Raw genomic sequence first — 23227 nt, forward strand, 5'->3', positions numbered from 1 at the left:
ATGTGTACGACACACACAAGTCCCCATAGCCAGATGCCTTGTAGGCCTACTTTTTACCAGACTGTAGTTGCTCGCTGAGGCTTGCAGAAGCCACACTCAGGTGGAGAGGGCCTATTGGCAGCAATAACAACAGTGATGATGTCATAAAGATAATGAATCTCTCTGATTGGTTGCCTCCTCTGACCTTGTGAGCCAACCAAGGGGGAAAAAGGATGAGCTCATGTTATCACAGTGATTATATTACTCATACTTACGTCCACTTTCCATACAGAGCAGTTCATCTAGTCCGCTCAGCTGAACGCATTAGCTAGATATTTGATGACCGCACTCACTGAGGTGATTCCAAGGTTACGCTGTGTACACATGTCTTCAGGTAACCCTGGGTGGGTTTTTAAAAACGTATTTATTTAACCTTTATCCAACCAGGAAGTCCCATTAAGGTCAGAAGACCTCTTTTACAAGGGAGACCTGGCCAAGAGGGTAGCAATAGTGCGTGGGGTACAATCAAATCACATTTTATTGGTCACATACACATATTTAGCCGACGTTATTGCGGGTGTAGCGAAATGCTGGTGTTCTTAGCTCCAACAGTGCAGTAGTATCTAACAGTTCACAACAATACACCCACATCTAAAAATAAAAGAATGGAATTAAGAAATAGATAAATATTAGGACGAGCAAATGTCAGAGTGGCATTGACTGAATCCAGTATCTACATATGAAATGAGTAAAACGGTATGTAAACATTATTAATGATTTGATGTTAAATCTAAAAAGAGCCAGGATTTTGGGGGGTATGTATGATCACATGTGTCTGCAGGGGAGTGACCTGGCAGGATGCATACCAGCTGGACTATCCCTTTAGGAGTCACTATAGTGACAGAGATCTCTGACTCCTTGGGGTCTGACAGGCTGGCTGTTTATACATGCACTTGACCTTGATTTCTGACGTCCAAGAAAGGATTCCGATGAGGTCAAGAATAGCCCTTCATCTCAAAAGGAGGTTTTGCTTTGCCAGTAGTTTACTAAATCACTATCACAGTATTTATCATGTTGGGATATATCAGTCTCAGGACTCTCTCTCTGTATGAAACAATGACCTACCAATATAACAGTCCCTGTCCTTCTAGTCTTTTGCTCTGTGGTTTTACAGTAATTGTGCAATTTGACCTTGGATAACCCGTGCCTTTCTAACAGAGAAGTTTCTAATGGAGAGGTTTCCTCTGACTTTCTAAGAACCAAGGTTACATAATATTTCTTACAGGGCTTGATTTAACCCTGTAGTCAGAGAACCTGGCAATCAAAGAGATACTTTATGCACGGAGAGAGAAAGCACATATCTAATTGGTGAGCAAAGTGGTTCCTTATGGGTTCGTCGTGACTGATCAAATAAATGAGGACGGCCCCCAGTCTAATTGAACGAGAGCAGGCCTAGTTAACATTGCATATGTATGTTGCCTTTGTGTTGGCACATTCAGGAAGCCCCCGGTTTGAAATGAGGCTCTCCAAAATATATATATAGATGTATTTTTTTGATACCACAAATCAGGCATGCCCATTGATGTAAATGGTACTGCTGTGGCGTATATAACCTTTCCACCCAAAGCTAGGTTGCCCAGATGTTGTGTAACACCGTTGTCTTCCAGGCTTCGCCTTCTCCAGGGTGCAGGCTATCCCAGGGTGCAGGCTATCCCAGGGTGCAGGGTATCCCAGGGTGCAGGGTATCCCAGGGTGCAGGGTGTCCCAGGGTGCAGGGTATCCCAGGGTGCAGGGTATCCCAGGGTGCAGGGTATCCCAGCTACACCAGGGTGTAGGGTATCCCAGGGTGCAGGGTATCCCAGGGTGCAGGGTATCCCAGGGTGCAGGGTATCCCAGGGTGCAGGGTATCCCGGGGTGTAGGGTATCCCAGGGTGTAGGGTATCCCAGGGTATCCCGGGGTGCAGGGTATCCCGGGGTGCCCCAGGGATACGTGCCACAGGGTATCCCAGGGTGCCACAGGGTATCCCAGGGTGCAGGGTATCCCAGGGTGCAGGGTATCCCAGCTACACCAGGGTGTAGGGTATCCCAGGGTGCAGGGTATCCCAGGGTGCCCCAGGGTATCCCAGGGTGCCCCAGGGATACGTGCCACAGGGTATCCCAGGGTGCCACAGGGTATCCCAGGGTTCCACAGGGTATCCCAGGGTGCCACAGGGTATCCCAGGGTGCCACAGGGTATCCCAGGGTGCCACAGGGTATCCCAGGGTGCCACAGGGTATCCCAGGGTGCCACAGGGTATCCCAGAGTGCAGGGTATCCCAGGGTGCGGGGTATCCCAGGGTGCGGGGTATCCCAGGGCATAGGGTATCCCAGGGTGCAGGGTATCCCAGGGTGCATCTTTGTGTTTGTTTTTGTCAGTTTGACCTTTACAGTTGCGCAATGCACTCCCATGACCACTTGAAAGGGCTGTCCATGTCTTGTACCATTCATTACCCTAGACGTGTAGTCCAGCCTAATGTAGATATTCCAAGTCTTGTACCATTCATTACCCTAGATGTGTAGTCCAGCCTAATGTAGCTATTCCATGTCTTGTACCATTCATTACCCTAGACGTGTAGTCCAGCCTAATGTAGCTATTCCAAGTCTTGTACCATTCATTACCCTAGACGTGTAGTCTAGCCTAATGTAGCTATTCCATGTCTTGTACCATTCATTACCCTAGACGTGTAGTCCAGCCTAATGTAGCTATTCCATGTCTTGTACCATTCATTACCCTAGACGTGTAGTCCAGCCTAATGTAGCTATTCCAAGGCTTGTACCATTCATTACCCTAGACGTGTAGTCCAGCCTAAATGTTCAGAGTTATAGTGTAACAAATGGAGCGATATATGTGCAGTGCATCGACCTTATTAACAACCAAATATAATGACATAACAAGGTGTAGTAGTGTACTCCAGAAGACGCTCCCATCACAAGGACGCCAGACGGAATCTAAAATGGCCTCCTCTGAAACGTATCAATGCTGCTCCGTTTTATGTTCAGTGTCTTTTTAAATCTGCAATCTTCTTCCTGTTTGACTTTGTTTTTGGACCAGAGGAGGGGACACCCCAGCTAGCTCCCTGAGTTATCCAACGTTGCCTGGCTACTCTTGGTTGCAGCCAGCCCAGGCTAAATTTATTAGATAACAGCTGGTGGTGTTAAATATAGACAGCAGGTGTCTGCGAGGGCCCTGACTACAGTACTCACTGTGAAGACACTCTGGAGTGTAGTGTCACAACAATGCTCGTGTCCAACACACATCTCCCATCCTGTCAAACGCAGCAGACCTGTTCTGTTCTTACCAAGGCTTGACCTACCTGGGGAAACGCCTGTAGTGCCGACAGACTGCTACACAATTCCAACCCAACTATCAACTTTGATACCTTGTGTACGTCCCAAATTGCACCCTATTTCCTATATAGTGCACTACTTTTGACCAGAGCCCTATGTGGCCCCTATTCCCTATATAGTGCACTACTTTTGACCAGAGCCCTATGGGGACCCTATTCCCTATATAGTGCACTACTTTTGACCAGAGCCCTATGGGGACCCTATTCCCTATATAGTGCACTACATTTGACCAGAGCCCTATGGGGACCCTGTTCCCTATATAGTACACTACTTTTGACCAGAGCCCTATGGGGACCCTGTTCCCTATATAGTACACTACTTTTGACCAGAGCCCTATGGGGACACTATTCTCTATATAGTAACACTACTTTTTTTATTTACCTTTATTTAACTAGGCAAGTCAGTTAAGAACAAATTCTCATTTACAATGACGGCCTACCCCTGCCAAACCCGATCGACGCTGGGCCAATTGTGCGCCGCCATATGGGACTCCCAATCACGGCCGGTTATGATACACCCTGGAATCCAACCAGGGTCTGTAGTGACGCCTCTAGCACTGAGATGCAGAGCCTTAGACCGCTGAACCAGGGTCTGTAGTGACGCCTCTAGCACTGAGATGCAGTGTCTTAGACCGCTGAACCAGGGTCTGTAGTGACGCCTCTAGCACTGAGATGCAGAGCCTTAGACCGCTGAACCAGGGTCTGTAGTGACGCCTCTAGCACTGAGATGCAGAGCCTTAGACCGCTGAACCAGGGTCTGTAGTGACGCCTCTAGCACTGAGATGCAGAGCCTTAGACCGCTGAACCAGGGTCTGTAGTGACGCCTCTAGCACTGAGATGCAGAGCCTTAGACCGCTGAGCCAGGGTCTGTAGTGACGCCTCTAGCACTGAGATGCAGAGCCTTAGACCGCTGAACCAGGGTCTGTAGTGACGCCTCTAGCACTGAGATGCAGAGCCTTAGACCGCTGAACCAGGGTCTGTAGTGACGCCTCTAGCACTGAGATGCAGAGCCTTAGACCGCTGAACCAGGGTCTGTAGTGACGCCTCTAGCACTGAGATGCAGTGCCTTAGACCGCTGAACCAGGGTCTGTAGTGACGCCTCTAGCACTGAGATGCAGAGCCTTAGACCGCTGAACCAGGGTCTGTAGTGACGCCTCTAGCATTGTTTTTGTATGTTTAGCTCACATTATATCATTTAAAAGTATGCATTTAGGTGTCTGTAATAGAATAACAAAATGGTTGAGATAATGCCGAGAGAGTGCAAAGCTGTCATCAAGGCAAAGGGTGGCTACTTTGAAGAATCCCAAATATAAAATATATTTTGGTTACTACATGATTCCATGTATTATTATTCTACAATGTAGAAAATAGTAAAAATAAAGAAAAACACTTGAATGAGTAGGTGTGTCCAAACCTTTGACTGGTACTGTATAGTGAGCATGAATCTGAATAAAATCTCAGTATCGAATTGCAATCCATATAGAATCAGCACCTCCGTATTGTGATCGTGAGGTCCCTGGCAATTCCCAAACCTAGTTACTTCCTTCACCACGGTGATGAATGTAGAGACTGATCATTAGAACTAGGGGTCCCTAGCGTATAGCCTGCATCATGAGCTGTATCAATACAGTAACATCATGTCACTCAATGTCTTTCATGTTGTTTACAACAAGTCATCAGTGTTTGACTCCCTATCTCTAAACGAAGCTAATGTCTCTAACTCTGAATGATCGGCTATGAAAAGCCAACTGACATTTACTCCTGAGGTGCTGACCTGTTGCACCCTCGACAACTACTGTGATTATTATTATTTGACCCTGCTGGTCATTTATGAACATTTGAACATCTTGGCCATGTTCTGTTATAATCTCCACCCGGCACAGCCAGAAGAGGACTGGCCACCCCTCATAGCCTGGTTCCTCTCTAGGTTTCTTCCTAGGTTCTGGCCTTTCTAGGGAGTTTTTCCTAGGCACCGTGCTTCTACACCTGCATTGCTTGCTGTTTGGGGTTTTAGGCTGGGTTTCTGTACAGCACTTTGTGACATCGGCTGATGTAAAATGGGCTTTATAAATACATTTGATTGATTGACCTGTTATGCTCTCTGTGATCTCTGTTGTCTACCCAGTGTAGTCATGTGATCGTCCATTCCAGCCACATAATCATCCAATTAACGTCCTCAGAGGCCAGCCCAAGCCTTCTGAAGACTTCTCAGAATGATGCTCTGGCCTCTGTGGCCTGGCTGCTAGGATACCGTGTGAACATGTTTACCAGTCATCTAGTCAGTCTGCGTGACAACACCAGCGGAGAAGTTTAGCCTCACCACCGAGCACTCTAGTTGTTGTGGATATCTGCCCCATACTGCTGTATGAGTTGTTCATCACTGACTCTAAAGTAGTGGACCTACAACACCTAGGCCTGAATAGCTCTTTATGATAAATCTTGTGTTTACTAAGTCAACCCTGAGGTCAATTTGAGCCCTCAAACTGCTAAGCTTAATTGGTTTTTAATCCCAGCTTGTTGTGGTTGACAGTCAATATAGTAGCTAATAAGCTTGGCCAAGCTACATCCTTTACTGAGCCACGGCATGACTTCATAACCCAAGTATAAAAGCAACAACAAACAGAAAAGGCTTGCCCTCCTCCAGGATCATTGGCCACTATATTTAGGCCAATCCAGAGACAGCGCTGTTCAGTCTAGTTTTGTAACACACTGGCCCTGTGTATGAAGGATTAGACTGTGTGTACGGGTGAGAAGCCATTAAGGAGAGTGGAGAGATAAGCCATTGTGGAGAGAGATAAGTTAGGCTATGAGGAATTGTTGTTCTGTTGTCTGCAATGTGTTGCTGTGTCTATAGTATCCTGATTCATTTAGTCAGTTATCAAGTGCTAGTTTTAATGGAAGCTGAAGACTTACAAACCAACCAACTGACTTCCCAAACCTCAAATCCAGGTCTGGTCTGTTTGGTCTGCATCTCCTGAAGCATTGGCTGCTCGGCACTCTGGGTTTAAAACTCTGTGTACCTGCTCCTCAAAGGAGGAAGGACCATAGCTTGGTCCCCTGCTACAAACATCTAGCTGGTCTCTAAGGTCTTAGGTTTGGGTCTTGTGTTTGGGCTGGTGAGAGTGTCACTGTGGTGTTTGGGGTTTGTGAGCACGTCACTGTGATGTTTGGGCCGATGAGAGTCTGTGTGTGTGTGACTCCATATGAGTAATCATATACATGATATCTGGTCCTCTGGCAAGGCTCAGACATGGGTACATCCCAAATGACACCCTATTCCCTTTATAGTGCACTACTTTTGACCAGGGCCGTCATAGTGGATAGGGTGCTATTTGGTAAGCAACCTTTGGTCCAGTTTGAGCTACTCAGCAGGGCATCCTACCTCTTGATAGGCTGAAATGGTTTTACTCCACAGGAGGCCCTGTAAATCTCCCTCCTATTTAGAACAACAACAGCCCTGATATATATTATAGGCTGCTGTGTTCAGGTGAGACCAGAATGGACACATAACAACATTAGATAAAGGAGTGGTGTCTGGCTAGGCTACAGTAAGGCTGTTATTAGAACAGTCATCCTGGACTGGAGCATGGTATACCGGTGATGTAGCTAGCTAGCCTGATCCTGGACTGGAGCATGGTATACTGGTGATGTAGCTAGCTAGTCTGATCCTGGACTGGACCATGGTATACTGGTGATGTAGCTAGCTAGTCTGATCCTGGACTGGACCATGGTATACTGGTGATGTAGCTAGCTAGTCTGATCCTGGACTGGACCATGGTATACTGGTGATGTAGCTAGCTAGTCTGATCCTGGACTGGAGCATGGTATACCGGTGATGTAGCTAGCTAGTCTGATCCTGGACTGGACCATGGTATACTGGTGATGTAGCTAGCTAGTCTGATCCTGGACTGGAGCATGGTATACCGGTGATGTAGCTAGCTAGTCTGATCCTGGACTGGACCATGGTATACTGGTGATGTAGCTAGCTAGTCTGATCCTGGACTGGACCATGGTATACTGGTGATGTAGCTAGCTAGTCTGATCCTGGACTGGACCATGGTATACTGGTGGTGTAGCTAGCTAGCCTGATCCTGGACTGGACCATGGTATACTGGTGATGTAGCTAGCTAGTCTGATCCTGGACTGGACCATGGTATACTGGTGATGTAGCTAGCTAGTCTGATCCTGGACTGGACCATGGTATACTGGTGATGTAGCTAGCTAGCCTGATCCTGGACTGGACCATGGTATACTGGTGATGTAGCAAGCTAGCCTGATCCTGGACTGGACCATGGTATACTGGTGATGTAGCTAGCTAGCCTGATCCTGGACTGGACCATGGTATACTGGTGATGTAGCTAGCTAGCCTGATCCTGGACTGGACCATGGTATACTGGTGATGTAGCTAGCTAGCCTGATCCTGGACTGGACCATGGTATACTGGTGATGTAGCTAGCTAGCCTGATCCTGGACTGGACCATGGTATACTGGTGATGTAGCTAGCTAGCCTGATCCTGGACTGGACCATGGTATACTGGTGATGTAGCTAGCTAGCCTGATCCTGGACTGGACCATGGTATACTGGTGATGTAGCTAGCTAGTCTGATCCTGGACTGGACCATGGTATACTGGTGATGTAGCTAGCTAGCTTGAGCCAAGGACTATTGTTAGTAGTACTCCAACAGTCTGGAGTATTCGTGACAAATAACACACCTAAAGTCTGATAAAAATCCTAAGAGGTGGAGCAGGGAGTTGTAACAGCGGCAATGCAGAGTATGTGAGTAGAGCTGGAGAGAGGAGCGGAGCATGCCCAATTTAACTGGCGCACGGAGCAACTTTCCCAAAGGCTGGAGCGTCGGCCTTTCACCCGCTCCAATATCGCTCAGTAACGCTCACTTCACCAGCTCAGGGCATGCCTGGCCCAGCATGCATTTGTAGCCTACTTGTGTGCTGCTATAGCCCCTTGCTTTAGCTACTGTCATGGAGTTCAGTAAATATTTTCATTATGAAACTGATAAAACACACAGGTGTTAAATCAAGGTGACTTATAGAGATGAAGAGGACCAAGAGCAGGAGAGGGAGTGTGATGTAATGTCCACAACTAAAGAATCATTGTAGAATCTGAAAAATCACCTTACCTAAATGCATGATGGGGTACTTACTCCATAAAGTACTACAGTTTCAAAACATCTATTCAAAGGCACTGTAGATTGAGCCTTATAAGGCATTCTTTGTTTCATTTGTATTTAATTCTAAGTCACAGCCTATATGTGCAATTTCTAGACTATAATGATTTAATCCAACTAAATGTTGTTTAAATGCTGAGTGCTCCATGTCTCTGCCTCTCTACCAGCCTAGTGTGTCACCCTCACTAATGTTCCACAATGGATTTATTTGTAGGCTATAGCCTTGTAATAATAGTCTAATAATGTAGCTTAAATAATACATTGTTCTGTCTTAGGCCACTTGTCTGGCTACTGACCTATTTACAGTGTTTATATGGTGTTTAATACGACACACAGCCTGTTTCAAATGACCAGCGCTTCTTAGTCACCTTTTACATGTTTAAATGATTTACATTGAAATTATATGGTTTGGTTTCAATACTTCAAAACCAAACGGTAGGTCCAGGTAGTCACAAAAATAGATGGGTGTTGGTTAAATTGTTTTATTTTTTTTATTTCCTGTGAGCGAGGAGCGTTTTCTAGCGGAGCGGTTAGAAAGGATGTGGAGCGTCGGCGCCCGTGAGCGACGAGCGGGATTTCCGACCGCTCAGCTCCCCTCACACACTCTGCAGCAGTGACAGTGAAACAGGCCATCAATAACACTGCTTCATAGCTGCAGATAGAAGTCTGACTCATGTGTGATGTTATTGAGCCAGTCAGTAGCTGTAGTCCTTTCATTCCCCACCTGACCCACAGTCACACTGGTTGAGTCCCAAATGGCACCCCATTCCCTATATAGTGCACTACTTTTGACCAGACCCGATAGGGAGTAGGGTGCCATTTGGGACTATATCCACAGTTAATGCTCTTATAGGAATGGCTGACCTGTGGGCTCCATTAAAGTCCTTGGCTGGCGTGCTGGCTGCTACACAGAAATAGCCCGTCAAGCCCCTTTGTTCAGCCGCCACAGTTTTCTGTCAGCTAGCTAGCTCCACTATGGGTTTGATTGACAGCTGAAGAGAGATGTTCCATGCTGGTACATGTTTCTGTATACTAGCAGTTAAGGGAAATGGGAGAGAACAGAGTAGATGGTGGTACATTATCTTTCTGTATACTAGCAGTTAAGGGAAAGGAGAGAGAGCAGAATAGATGGTGGTACATGTTTCTGTGTACTAGCAGTTAAGGGAAAGGAGAGAGAGCAGAGTAGATGGTGGTACATGTTTCTGTATACTAGCAGTTAAGGGAAAGGAGAGAGAGCAGAGTAGATGGTGGTACATGTTTCTGTATACTAGCAGTTAAGGGAAAGGAGAGAGAGCAGAGTAGATGGTGGTACATGTTTCTGTGTACTAGCAGTTAAGGGAAATGAGAGAGAGCAGAGTAGATGGTGGTACATGTTTCTGTATACTAGCAGTTAAGGGAAATGGGAGAGAACAGAGTAGATGGTGGTACATGTTTCTGTGTACTAGCAGTTAAGGGAAATGGGAGAGAACAGAGAAGATGGTGGTACATGTTTCTGTGTATTAGCAGTTAAGGGAAATGGGAGAGAACAGAGTAGATGGTGGTACATGTTTCTGTGTATTAGCAGTTAAGGGAAATGGGAGAGAACAGAGTAGATGGTGGTACATGTTTCTGTATACTAGCAGTTAAGGGAAATGAGAGAGAACAGAGTGAAGTTGGTTAGGTTTATGGGTTGTTCTGACTCCTGGGGGTGACTGTTAAATATAGTGAAGTTGGTTAGGTTTCTAGGTTATGGGTTGTTCTGACTCCTGGGGGTGACTGTTAAATATAGTGAAGTTGGTTAGGTTTCTAGGTTATGGGTTGTTCTGACTCCTGGGGGTGACTGTTAAATATAGTGAAGTTGGTTAGGTTTCTAGGTTATGGGTTGTTCTGACTCCTGGGGGTGACTGTTAAATATAGTGAAGTTGGTTAGGTTTCTAGGTTATGGGTTGTTCTGACTCCTGGGGGTGACTGTTAAATATAGTGAAGTTGGTTAGGTTTCTAGGTTATGGGTTGTTCTGACTCCTGGGGGTGACTGTTAAATATAGTGACGTTGGTTAGGTTTCTAGGTTATGGGTTGTTCTGACTCCTGGGGGTGACTGTTAAATATAGTGAAGTTGGTTAGGTTTCTAGGTTATGGGTTGTTCTGACTCCTGGGGGTGACTGTTAAATATAGTGAAGTTGGTTAGGTTTCTAGGTTATGGGTTGTTCTGACTCCTGGGGGTGACTGTTAAATATAGTGAAGTTGGTTAGGTTTCTAGGTTATGGGTTGTTCTGACTCCTGGGGGTGACTGTTAAATATAGTGAAGTTGGTTAGGTTTCTAGGTTATGGGTTGTTCTGACTCCTGGGGGTGACTGTTAAATATAGTGAAGTTGGTTAGGTTTCTAGGTTATGGGTTGTTCTGACTCCTGGGGGTGACTGTTAAATATAGTGAAGTTGGTTAGGTTTCTAGGTTATGGGTTGTTCTGACTCCTGGGGGTGACTGTTAAATATAGTGAAGTTGGTTAGGTTTCTAGGTTATGGGTTGTTCTGACTCCTGGGGGTGACTGTTAAATATAGTGAAGTTGGTTAGGTTTCTAGGTTATGGGTTGTTCTGACTCCTGGGGGTGACTGTTAAATATAGTGACGTTGGTTAGGTTTCTAGGTTATGGGTTGTTCTGACTCCTGGGGGTGACTGTTAAATATAGTGAAGTTGGTTAGGTTTCTAGGTTATGGGTTGTTCTGACTCCTGGGGGTGACTGTTAAATATAGTGAAGTTGGTTAGGTTTCTAGGTTATGGGTTGTTCTGACTCCTGGGGGTGACTGTTAAATATAGTGACGTTGGTTAGGTTTCTAGGTTATGGGTTGTTCTGACTCCTGGGGGTGACTGTTAAATATAGTGAAGTTGGTTAGGTTTCTAGGTTATGGGTTGTTCTGACTCCTGGGGGTGACTGTTAAATATAGTGAAGTTGGTTAGGTTTCTAGGTTATGGGTTGTTCTGACTCCTGGGGGTGACTGTTAAATATAGTGAAGTTGGTTAGGTTTCTAGGTTATGGGTTGTTCTGACTCCTGGGGGTGACTGTTAAATATAGTGAAGTTGGTTAGGTTTCTAGGTTATGGGTTGTTCTGACTCCTGGGGGTGACTGTTAAATATAGTGAAGTTGGTTAGGTTTCTAGGTTATGGGTTGTTCTGACTCCTGGGGGTGACTGTTAAATATAGTGAAGTTGGTTAGGTTTCTAGGTTATGGGTTGTTCTGACTCCTGGGGGTGACTGTTAAATATAGTGAAGTTGGTTAGGTTTCTAGGTTATGGGTTGTTCTGACTCCTGGGGGTGACTGTTAAATATAGTGAAGTTGGTTAGGTTTCTAGGTTATGGGTTGTTCTGACTCCTGGGGGTGACTGTTAAATATAGTGAAGTTGGTTAGGTTTCTAGGTTATGGGTTGTTCTGACTCCTGGGGGTGACTGTTAAATATAGTGACGTTGGTTAGGTTTCTAGGTTATGGGTTGTTCTGACTCCTGGGGGTGACTGTTAAATATAGTGACGTTGGTTAGGTTTCTAGGTTATGGGTTGTTCTGACTCCTGGGGGTGACTGTTAAATATAGTGAAGTTGGTTAGGTTTCTAGGTTATGGGTTGTTCTGACTCCTGGGGGTGACTGTTAAATATAGTGAAGTTGGTTAGGTTTCTAGGTTATGGGTTGTTCTGACTCCTGGGGGTGACTGTTAAATATAGTGAAGTTGGTTAGGTTTCTAGGTTATGGGTTGTTCTGACTCCTGGGGGTGACTGTTAAATATAGTGAAGTTGGTTAGGTTTCTAGGTTATGGGTTGTTCTGACTCCTGGGGGTGACTGTTAAATATAGTGAAGTTGGTTAGGTTTCTAGGTTATGGGTTGTTCTGACTCCTGGGGGTGACTGTTAAATATAGTGAAGTTGGTTAGGTTTCTAGGTTATGGGTTGTTCTGACTCCTGGGGGTGACTGTTAAATATAGTGACGTTGGTTAGGTTTCTAGGTTATGGGTTGTTCTGACTCCTGGGGGTGACTGTTAAATATAGTGAAGTTGGTTAGGTTTCTAGGTTATGGGTTGTTCTGACTCCTGGGGGTGACTGTTAAATATAGTGAAGTTGGTTAGGTTTCTAGGTTATGGGTTGTTCTGACTCCTGGGGGTGACTGTTAAATATAGTGAAGTTGGTTAGGTTTCTAGGTTATGGGTTGTTCTGACTCCTGGGGGTGACTGTTAAATATAGTGAAGTTGGTTAGGTTTCTAGGTTATGGGTTGTTCTGACTCCTGGGGGTGACTGTTAAATATAGTGACGTTGGTTAGGTTTCTAGGTTATGGGTTGTTCTGACTCCTGGGGGTGACTGTTAAATATAGTGAAGTTGGTTAGGTTTCTAGGTTATGGGTTGTTCTGACTCCTGGGGGTGACTGTTAAATATAGTGACGTTGGTTAGGTTTCTAGGTTATGGGTTGTTCTGACTCCTGGGGGTGACTGTTAAATATAGTGAAGTTGGTTAGGTTTCTAGGTTATGGGTTGTTCTGACTCCTGGGGGTGACTGTTAAATATAGTGAAGTTGGTTAGGTTTCTAGGTTATGGGTTGTTCTGACTCCTGGGGGTGACTGTTAAATATAGTGAAGTTGGTTAGGTTTCTAGGTTATGGGTTGTTCTGACTCCTGGGGGTGACTGTTAAATATAGTGAAGTTGGTTAGGTTTCTAGGTTATGGGTTGTTCTGACTCCTGGGGGTGACTGTTAAATATAGTGAAGTTGGTTAGGTTTCTAGGTTATGGGTTGTTCTGACTCCTGGGGGTGACTGTTAAATATAGTGAAGTTGGTTAGGTTTCTAGGTTATGGGTTGTTCTGACTCCTGGGGGTGACTGTTAAATATAGTGAAGTTGGTTAGGTTTCTAGGTTATGGGTTGTTCTGACTCCTGGGGGTGACTGTTAAATATAGTGAAGTTGGTTAGGTTTCTAGGTTATGGGTTGTTCTGACTCCTGGGGGTGACTGTTAAATATAGTGACGTTGGTTAGGTTTCTAGGTTATGGGTTGTTCTGACTCCTGGGGGTGACTGTTAAATATAGTGAAGTTGGTTAGGTTTCTAGGTTATGGGTTGTTCTGACTCCTGGGGGTGACTGTTAAATATAGTGAAGTTGGTTAGGTTTCTAGGTTATGGGTTGTTCTGACTCCTGGGGGTGACTGTTAAATATAGTGAAGTTGGTTAGGTTTCTAGGTTATGGGTTGTTCTGACTCCTGGGGGTGACTGTTAAATATAGTGACGTTGGTTAGGTTTCTAGGTTATGGGTTGTTCTGACTCCTGGGGGTGACTGTTAAATATAGTGAAGTTGGTTAGGTTTCTAGGTTATGGGTTGTTCTGACTCCTGGGGGTGACTGTTAAATATAGTGAAGTTGGTTAGGTTTCTAGGTTATGGGTTGTTCTGACTCCTGGGGGTGACTGTTAAATATAGTGACGTTGGTTAGGTTTCTAGGTTATGGGTTAACTCTCATTTGTTTGTGACATTAGCAGTTGAGTGCTGTCAGTGTCATATGACAAACCTGGGCAGCCTGGACTGGTTCAGAACAGAGATGAGAGAGCCTGGGGGAGGCACCGCAGGAGGAGCGGCGTAGTGAAGATTTATTTGCCTAGATTACTATAAGCTTTCTCACGGGTCTGTGCAGTGTGGATCGACACTCGGTGTGTGAAGGGGAAGCTCTGCATAGTAACAGGTTGGAGAGATTCCTTGGAGGACCTGGGTTTTGATGAGCTTGATCAAACTGGTGGTGACAGAGGAATGAAATGAGGAAGGAATCTAAAGAAGACTGCTTGTTGTTTCTCTTCTTGTCTGTTTGAGGATGTTTTCTTGTCAAAGAAGTTGGCTCAGGTGAGCAGTACAATACGCTGGCTTCTCTGAGTGGTAGTTTTACTCTGGACTTTTACTTTCACATACAGTTGACTTCAACAGTTGTATTTTCTACTTCACAGTTGGCTACTATGTGTTCAGTTTGAAGGAGGTAGTGAGGGAAGTTATTTTGGTAAGGAGATAGCGTAATAATAACTGTAAAGCTGAAGCCCCCATAGAGGGTGTCGAATTACTGTCAGTGTGTCCGCTTTACCTCAATTAGGCAGCAACCTCATCCTTATTACATTTAAACGGTAGGCTACAACCTATAACATTACGACAGGCTACACTACACTACTAGGTTACAGTATGTCTCTACAGGTAAAACAACACTACTAGGTTACAGTATGTCTCTACAGGGAAAACAACACTACTAGGTTACAGTATGTCTCTACAGGTAAAACAACACTACTAGGTTACAGTATGTCTCTGCAGGGAAAACAACACTACTAGGTTACAGTATGTCTCTGCAGGGAAAACAACACTACTAGGTTACAGTATGTCTCTACAGGTAAAACAACACTACTAGGTTACAGTATGTCTCTACAGGTAAAACAACACTACTAGGTTACAGTATGTCTCTGCAGGTAAAACAACACTACTAGGTTACAGTATGTCTCTGCAGGTAAAACAACACTACTAGGTTACAGTATGTCTCTGCAGGTAAAACAACACTACTAGGTTACAGTATGTCTCTACAGGTAAAACAACACTACTAGGTTACAGTATGTCTCTGCAGGTAAAACAACACTACTAGGTTACAGTATGTCTCTACAGGTAAAACAACACTACTAGGTTACAGTATGTCTCTACAGGTAAAACAACACTACTAGGTTACAGTATGTCTCTACAGGTAAAACAACACTACTAGGTTACAGTATGTCTCTACAGGGAAAACAACACTACTAGGTTACAGTATGTCTCTGCAGGTAAAACAACACTACTAGGTTACAGTATGTCTCTGCAGGTAAAACAACACTACTAGGTTACAGTATGTCTCTGCAGGTAAAACAACACTACTAGGTTACAGTATGTCTCTGCAGGTAAAACAACACTACTAGGTTACAGTATGTCTCTACAGGTAAAACAACACTACTAGGTTACAGTATGTCTCTGCAGGTAAAACAACACTACTAGTATCATCCTGATCAAGATTGTGAATTGTGGTCTAACTGTAGAAATAACTGGAGAAGTGTCCCTACAGCGCTGAAGTAGGAGAAATAACTGGAGAAGTGTCCCTACAGCACTGAAGTAGGAGAAATAACTGGAGAAGTCTCCCTACAGTGCTGAAGTAGGAGAAATACCTGGAGAAGTCTCCCTACAGCGCTGAAGTAGGAGAACTAACTGGAGAAGTGTCCCTACAGTGCTGAAATAGGAGAAATAACTGGAGAAGTGTCCCTACAGCGCTGAAGTAGGAGAAATAACTGGAGAAGTGTCCCTACAGCGCTGAAATAGGAGAAATAACTGGAGAAGTGTCCCTACAGCGCTGAAGTAGGAGAAATAACTGGAGAAGTGTCCCTACAGCGCTGAAGTAGGAGAAATAACTGGAGAAGTCTCCCTACAGCGCTGAAATAGGAGAAATAACTGGAGAAGTGTCCCTACAGCGCTGAAGTAGGAGAAATAACTGGAGAAGTGTCCCTACAGCGCTGAAGTAGGAGAAATAACTGGAGAAGTCTCCCTACAGCGCTGAAGTAGGAGAAATAACTGGAGAAGTCTCCCTACAGCGCTGAAGTAGGAGAAATAACTGGAGAAGTGTCCCTACAGCGCTAAAGTAGGAGAACTAACTGGAGAAGTGTCCCTACAGCGCTGAAGTAGGAGAACTAACTGGAGAAGTGTCCCTACAGCGCTGAAGTAGGAGAAATAACTGGAGAAGTGTCCCTACAGCGCTGAAGTAGGAGAAATAACTGGAGAAGTGTCCCTACAGTGCTGAAATAGGAGAAATAACCGGAGAAGTGTCCCTACAGTGCTGAAATAGGAGAAATAACCGGAGAAGTGTCCCTACAGTGCTGAAATAGGAGAAATAACCGGAGAAGTGTCCCTACAGTGCTGTGTTTTCCATTTGTGTCCTATGATCTCGAAGTATGCAGTACGTTTAACACATGCTGCTGTGTGTATTTAACGTATGGGGCTGTGTGTGGTTAACGTACGGGGCTGTGTGTGGTTAACGTACGGGGCTGTGTGTGGTTAACGTACGGGGCTGTGTGTGGTTAACGTACGGGGCTGTGTGTGGTTAACGTACGGGGCTGTGTGTGGTTAACGTACGGGGCTGTGTGTGGTTAACGTACGGGGCTGTGTGTGGTTAACGTACGGGGCTGTGTGTGGTATTTGTGGAGTTGACAGTTCTAGGGTATCAGTTATCCTCACCTAGGCCCAGGGCCTAAAATGAACACCCGCCACCTGGCGAACGTGGGTAGATTTTGGTGTTGGCGGGTAAGAATGTGTAATTCACCAGCTACGTTAGTGCGTGGCAGTACTCCAGGCTCTACAGTGTGGGTATTTCATCAAAATAGTCAAGCATGAGCCCAAGTTAGAGTGATTTCTAGCTAAATAAAAGCTGCAGTAGTTAATGCACAAAGAAGCTATAACATTAGGATTCAGATATCAGGCAGCAACACTGCCTGTCTGGGGGCTGTGAGGGCTGAAATATTTGTTTTTAGAAGCAATGGGCACAGGCATAAAAGTTGGTCTAATTTACTCAAGTCTCCTACAGTCATTTCTTGTTTATTTACATTGTTTTGTTCACAAGCTAGGTTACCTTTTCAATGTTTGAGTTTCCTCCCACTTCTAGCAAAAAGAGACATCGTTGGCTCTCTACTAGTGACACACTCACAGGCACAGGTGATGACTTGAGTGGCCCTGTTACCAAGGTAACCTTAAAAGGGCAGCTAAACATTTTTTATCTAATAACTTCTTACTAGTAATACATTTCTTGTTTTAGAAACATTGCTAAGCATGCACATCAGTTTTTTTGTGGTTCTTTATGGTACAAAAAAAATATTTGGGCTGGTAAAAAATCTGATTGGCTGGTAGATTTTCTTTGTATCTACCTGCCACAGTGGCTGGTATACAAACAAGTTAGTTTTAGGCCCTGTCTAGGCCTGTCTTTTATCTGTCTGTGTCCTCTCCTTACCCTGTGTGTGTCTGACTGACTGACTGACTGACTGACTGTACCGTCTTTTATCTGTCTGGGTCCTCTCCTTACCCTGTGTGTGTCTGACTGTCTGTCTGACTGACTGACTGACTGACTGTACCGTCTTTTATCTGTCTGTGTCCTCTCCTTACCCTGTGTGTGTCTGACTGACTGACTGTCTGTCTGACTGACAGACTGACTGACTGTACCGTCTTTTATCTGTCTGTGTCCCCTCCTTACCCTGTGTGTGTCTGACTGACTGACTGACTGTCTGTCTGACTGACAGACTGACTGACTGTACCGTCTTTTATCTGTCTGTGTCCTCTCCTTACCCTGTGTGTGTCTGACTGACTGACTGTCTGTCTGACTGACAGACTGACTGACTGTACCGTCTTTTATCTGTCTGTGTCCTCTCCTTACCCTGTGTGTGTCTGACTGACTGACTGTCTGTCTGACTGACAGACTGACTGACTGTACCGTCTTTTATCTGTCTGTGTCCCCTCCTTACCCTGTGTGTGTCTGACTGACTGACTGTCTGTCTGACTGACAGACTGACTGACTGTACCGTCTTTTATCTGTCTGTGTCCCCTCCTTACCCTGTGTGTGAAGTTTGATAGAATAAAAGTTTACCAAACGCTCTTCAGCCCAGCTTGATCAAAACAGGAAATGATGTCCTGAACTGACTGACTAGGGATAATAGAGAATAGGTAGACTTTCTCTCCCCAACTAAGTGTGTGTGTGTGTGTGTGTGTGTAGTTTGACTGTTAGTCCCGCTGACTCTCTCTCTCTCCCCTATGTCTATGCAGCGCTGCACTCAAGCCGGCCAGTCGTTGATGGAGTTCTTGCAGGGGAGCGGTGACTACTGCCACGCCCAACATCTCAGCGCTTGAGCCCAGGCCCCCCGGGGGAGGATGGCCCTGCTGCCCTGCTGCACCTCCCATCCCTGAATGCCCACAGCCAGGTCGCCCTCTCCACCCAGACCCAGCCACCCCCACACTGACTGTAGACTGACCGTCGGACGGCAGGCCCACTAACTCACCAGATGGGGTAGTGAGTGTCGGGGGCCAAGGGCAGCGTAAGCTAACGGACAGCTACCTCTTCACCCCCCCCCCCGGCACCTTACTCTTCACCCTCTCCAAACCCCACTCTATTTCCAGCACCCCAAGACACCCTGGACAGGAGAGACTTGAGAGGACCTTGTAAAGTCCTCCTGAGGTGGGGTGTTGTTGCTGGGGTTTGTTCCTCAGCCTCAGAGAGACTAGCAGGTGTGACCTGCCTGCTTGGCTTCCTGCCTGGCTTCCTGCCTGCTGTGTCAGGACAGTGTACTGTAGCTAGTGGGCTGGGTACTCCTCTGTCAGGGTGGGTGCGGGCCCCTGGGTCTGGGTCGACGTCGTGGCGTCTTCTCCTGAGAGTGGGATCCTCAGTGTGTCCAGAATGAACCGTCCAGCTCCCCCCGTTGAGGTCTGCTACAAGAACATGAGGTTCCTCATCACACACAACCCCACCAACGCCACCCTCGACACCTTCATCGAGGTGAGACAGAGAACCTTCCACACAACACCACTAACACCACTCTAATCACCTTCATCGAGGTGAGACAGAGAGGAACCTTCCACACAACACCACTAACACCACTCTAATCACCTTCATCGAGGTGAGACAGAGAGGAACCTTCCACACAACACCACTAACACCACTCTAATCACCTTCATCGAGGTGAGACAGAGAACCTTCCACACAACACCACTAACACCACTCTAATCACCTTCATCGAGGTGAGACAGAGAGGAACCTTCCACACAACACCACTAACACCACTCTAATCACCTTCATCGAGGTGAGACAGAGAGGAACCTTCCACACAACACCACTAACACCACTCTAATCACCTTCATCGAGGTGAGACAGAGAGGAACCTTCCACACAACACCACTAACACCACTCTAATCACCTTCATCGAGGTGAGACAGAGAGGAACCTTCCACACAACACCACCAACACCACTCTAATCACCTTCATCGAGGTGAGACAGAGAACCTTCCACACAACACCACTAACACCACTCTAATCACCTTCATCGAGGTGAGACAGAGAGGAACCTTCCACACAACACCACTAACACCACTCTAATCACCTTCATCGAGGTGAGACAGAGAACCTTCCACACAACACCACTAACACCACTCTAATCACCTTCATCGAGGTGAGACAGAGAGGAACCTTCCACACAACACCACTAACACCACTCTAATCACCTTCATCGAGGTGAGACAGAGAACCTTCCACACAACACCACTCTAATCACCTTCATCGAGGTGAGACAGAGAGGAACCTTCCACACAACACCACTAACACCACTCTATTCACCTTCATTGAGGTGAGACAGAGAACCTTCCACACAACACCACTAACACCACTCTAATCACCTTCATCGAGGTGAGACAGAGAGGAACCTTCCACACAACACCACTAACACCACTCTAATCACCTTCATCGAGGTGAGACAGAGAGGAACCTTCCACACAACACCACTAACACCACTCTAATCACCTTCATCGAGGTGAGACAGAGAACCTTCCACACAACACCACTAACACCACTCTATTCACCTTCATTGAGGTGAGACAGAGAGGAACCTTCCACACAACACCACTAACACCACTCTAATCACCTTCATCGAGGTGAGACAGAGAACCTTCCACTAACACCACTCTAATCACCTTCATCGAGGTGAGACAGAGAACCTTCCACACAACACCACTAACACCACTCTAATCACCTTCATCGAGGTGAGACAGAGAGGAACCTTCCACACAACCCCACCAACGCCACCCTCGACACCTTCATCGAGGTGAGACAGAGAGGAACCTTCCACACAACACCACTAACACCACTCTAATCACCTTCATCGAGGTGAGACAGAGAGGAACCTTCCACACAACACCACTAACACCACTCTAATCACCTTCATCGAGGTGAGACAGAGAACCTTCCACACAACACCACTAACACCACTCTATTCACCTTCATCGAGGTGAGACAGAGAGGAACCTTCCACACAACACCACTAACACCACTCTAATCACCTTCATCGAGGTGAGACAGAGAGGAACCTTCCACACAACACCACTAACACCACTCTAATCACCTTCATCGAGGTGAGACAGAGAGGAACCTTCCACACAACACCACTAACACCACTCTAATCACCTTCATCGAGGTGAGACAGAGAGGAACCTTCCACACAACACCACTCTAATCACCTTCATCGAGGTGAGACAGAGAGGAACCTTCCACACAACACCACTAACACCACTCTAATCACCTTCATCGAGGTGAGACAGAGAGGAACCTTCCACACAACACCACTAACACCACTCTAATCACCTTCATCGAGGTGAGACAGAGAGGAACCTTCCACACAACACCACTAACACCACTCTAATCACCTTCATCGAGGTGAGACAGAGAGGAACCTTCCACACAACACCACTAACACCACTCTAATCACCTTCATCGAGGTGAGACAGAGAACCTTCCACACAACACCACTAACACCACTCTAATCACCTTCATCGAGGTGAGACAGAGAGGAACCTTCCACACAACACCACCAACACCACTCTAATCACCTTCATCGAGGTGAGACAGAGAACCTTCCACACAACACCACTAACACCACTCTAATCACCTTCATCGAGGTGAGACAGAGAGGAACCTTCCACACAACACCACTAACACCACTCTAATCACCTTCATCGAGGTGAGACAGAGAGGAACCTTCCACACAACACCACTAACACCACTCTAATCACCTTCATCGAGGTGAGACAGAGAGGAACCTTCCACACAACACCACTAACACCACTCTAATCACCTTCATCGAGGTGAGACAGAGAGGAACCTTCCACACAACACCACTAACACCACTCTAATCACCTTCATCGAGGTGAGACAGAGAGGAACCTTCCACACAACACCACCAACACCACTCTAATCACCTTCATCGAGGTGAGACAGAGAACCTTCCACACAACACCACTCTAATCACCTTCATCGAGGTGAGACAGAGAGGAACCTTCCACACAACACCACTAACACCACTCTAATCACCTTCATCGAGGTGAGACAGAGAGGAACCTTCCACACAACACCACTAACACCACTCTAATCACCTTCATCGAGGTGAGACAGAGAACCTTCCACACAACACCACTAACACCACTCTAATCACCTTCATCGAGGTGAGACAGAGAACCTTCCACACAACACCACTAACACCACTCTAATCACCTTCATCGAGGTGAGACAGAGAGGAACCTTCCACACAACACCACTAACACCACTCTATTCACCTTCATCGAGGTGAGACAGAGAGGAATCTTCCAGACTGGTCTGGCTCTCGGTCGTCTAATCCTGCTGAGTTAGAAGTGGCACCTAGGTAACTGATCTAAAATCAGATTACCCCTCCGGGTTCACACTGCATGCTCTTAGCCCAGGGCTAAGCTTAATGAATATTCATGTTAGGTGAAAATGGAAATGTCACAACCAATGGAATAATATTTAAATTAGGTGACGATGGAAATCTGTGATTGGCTAATCCTGAAAACTTGTTTCTAAGAACACAGTGTCTCTCAGGGAAAACCCAGAACTGACGCTAGATCAGCGTCTAGGGAAAACTTAATCCCACTCGGTCTGATTGGTATTATATTGATTGATTTATATCAAGTTCCATGGACAGAATGTAGATGGCAGCAACACAGATTTCTATCAAGTTCCATGGACAGAATGTAGATGGCAGCAACACAGATTTCTATCAAGTTCCATGGACAGAATGTAGATGGCAGCAACACAGATTTCTATCAAGCACACTCTAAAGAGAAATGTCAGACAGATCTTTATCAAGATGTTAATTCCCAGAAATGTGGTTTGAATGGTTTCCCTTCCTTTCCTAGGACCTGAAGCAATATGGTGCAACAACAGTGGTGCGGGTGTGTGAGGTCACCTACGACAAGACACCTCTGGAGAAGGATGGCATCACAGTCATGGTGAGACACACACACACACACACACACACACACACACACACACACACACACAGGATCTCTCTTCTCTACACTCTCTCACTAGGGTCCTATTCACTAGGAACCAATCGGAAGCAAAACAGGCTGAAACGAAGGGGGACCTACCTGAATTTGTCAAATGAGAAAAGCTTCTCTTTTTTTTTCTGTTGCAAGACGTTTTGCTACGGTGCCAAAAGTTTTGGTACGCTGTGCCTTAATGAATACGACCCTGGTGGTGTTCAGTAGGTACAAAATGAGGTGAAACGCAGCCTGCTGCTACCTGAACTGGTCCATTGAGACTAGTCTACTGCTATCTGAACTGGTCCATTGAGACTAGTCTACTGCTATCTGAACTGGTCCATTGAGACTAGTCTACTGCTATCTGAACTGGTCCATTGAGACTAGTCTACTGCTATCTGAACTGGTCCATTGAGACTAGTCTACTGCTATCTGAACTGGTCCATTGAGACTAGTCTACTGCTATCTGAACTGGTCCATTGAGACTAGTCTACTGCTACCTGAACTGGTCCATTGAGACTAGTCTACTGCTACCTGAACTGGTCCATTGAGACTAGTCTACTGCTATCTGAACTGGTCCATTGAGACTAGTCTACTGCTATCTGAACTGGTCCATTG

The 23227-nt window shown here is 45.9% G+C and overlaps 1 protein-coding gene across 5 annotated transcripts in view; it reads left to right on the forward strand.

The window, feature by feature from the left end:
• The window catches only part of LOC106597860 (protein tyrosine phosphatase type IVA 3), a 65845-nt gene that overhangs the window by 19402 nt on the left and 23216 nt on the right, over window positions 1-23227 (forward strand). For 2 of the 5 annotated variants that reach the window (XM_082959402.1, XM_082959406.1), the window contains exons 2-3: window positions 18335-19061; window positions 22484-22576. In XM_082959402.1, the coding sequence (XP_082815528.1) occupies window positions 18963-19061; window positions 22484-22576 (192 nt within the window). In that variant the 5' untranslated portion in view covers window positions 18335-18962. Of the gene's footprint in view, window positions 1-14078; window positions 14381-17180; window positions 17266-18334; window positions 19062-22483; window positions 22577-23227 lie in introns of those variants that run through there. The other 3 variants (XM_082959407.1, XM_082959400.1, XM_082959404.1) reach the window with 3 other exon arrangements.

Source organism: Salmo salar, chromosome 02, assembly GCF_965601325.2.
Source record: "Salmo salar chromosome 02, fSalSal1, whole genome shotgun sequence".
Classification (NCBI taxonomy): Eukaryota; Metazoa; Chordata; class Actinopteri; order Salmoniformes; family Salmonidae; genus Salmo; species Salmo salar.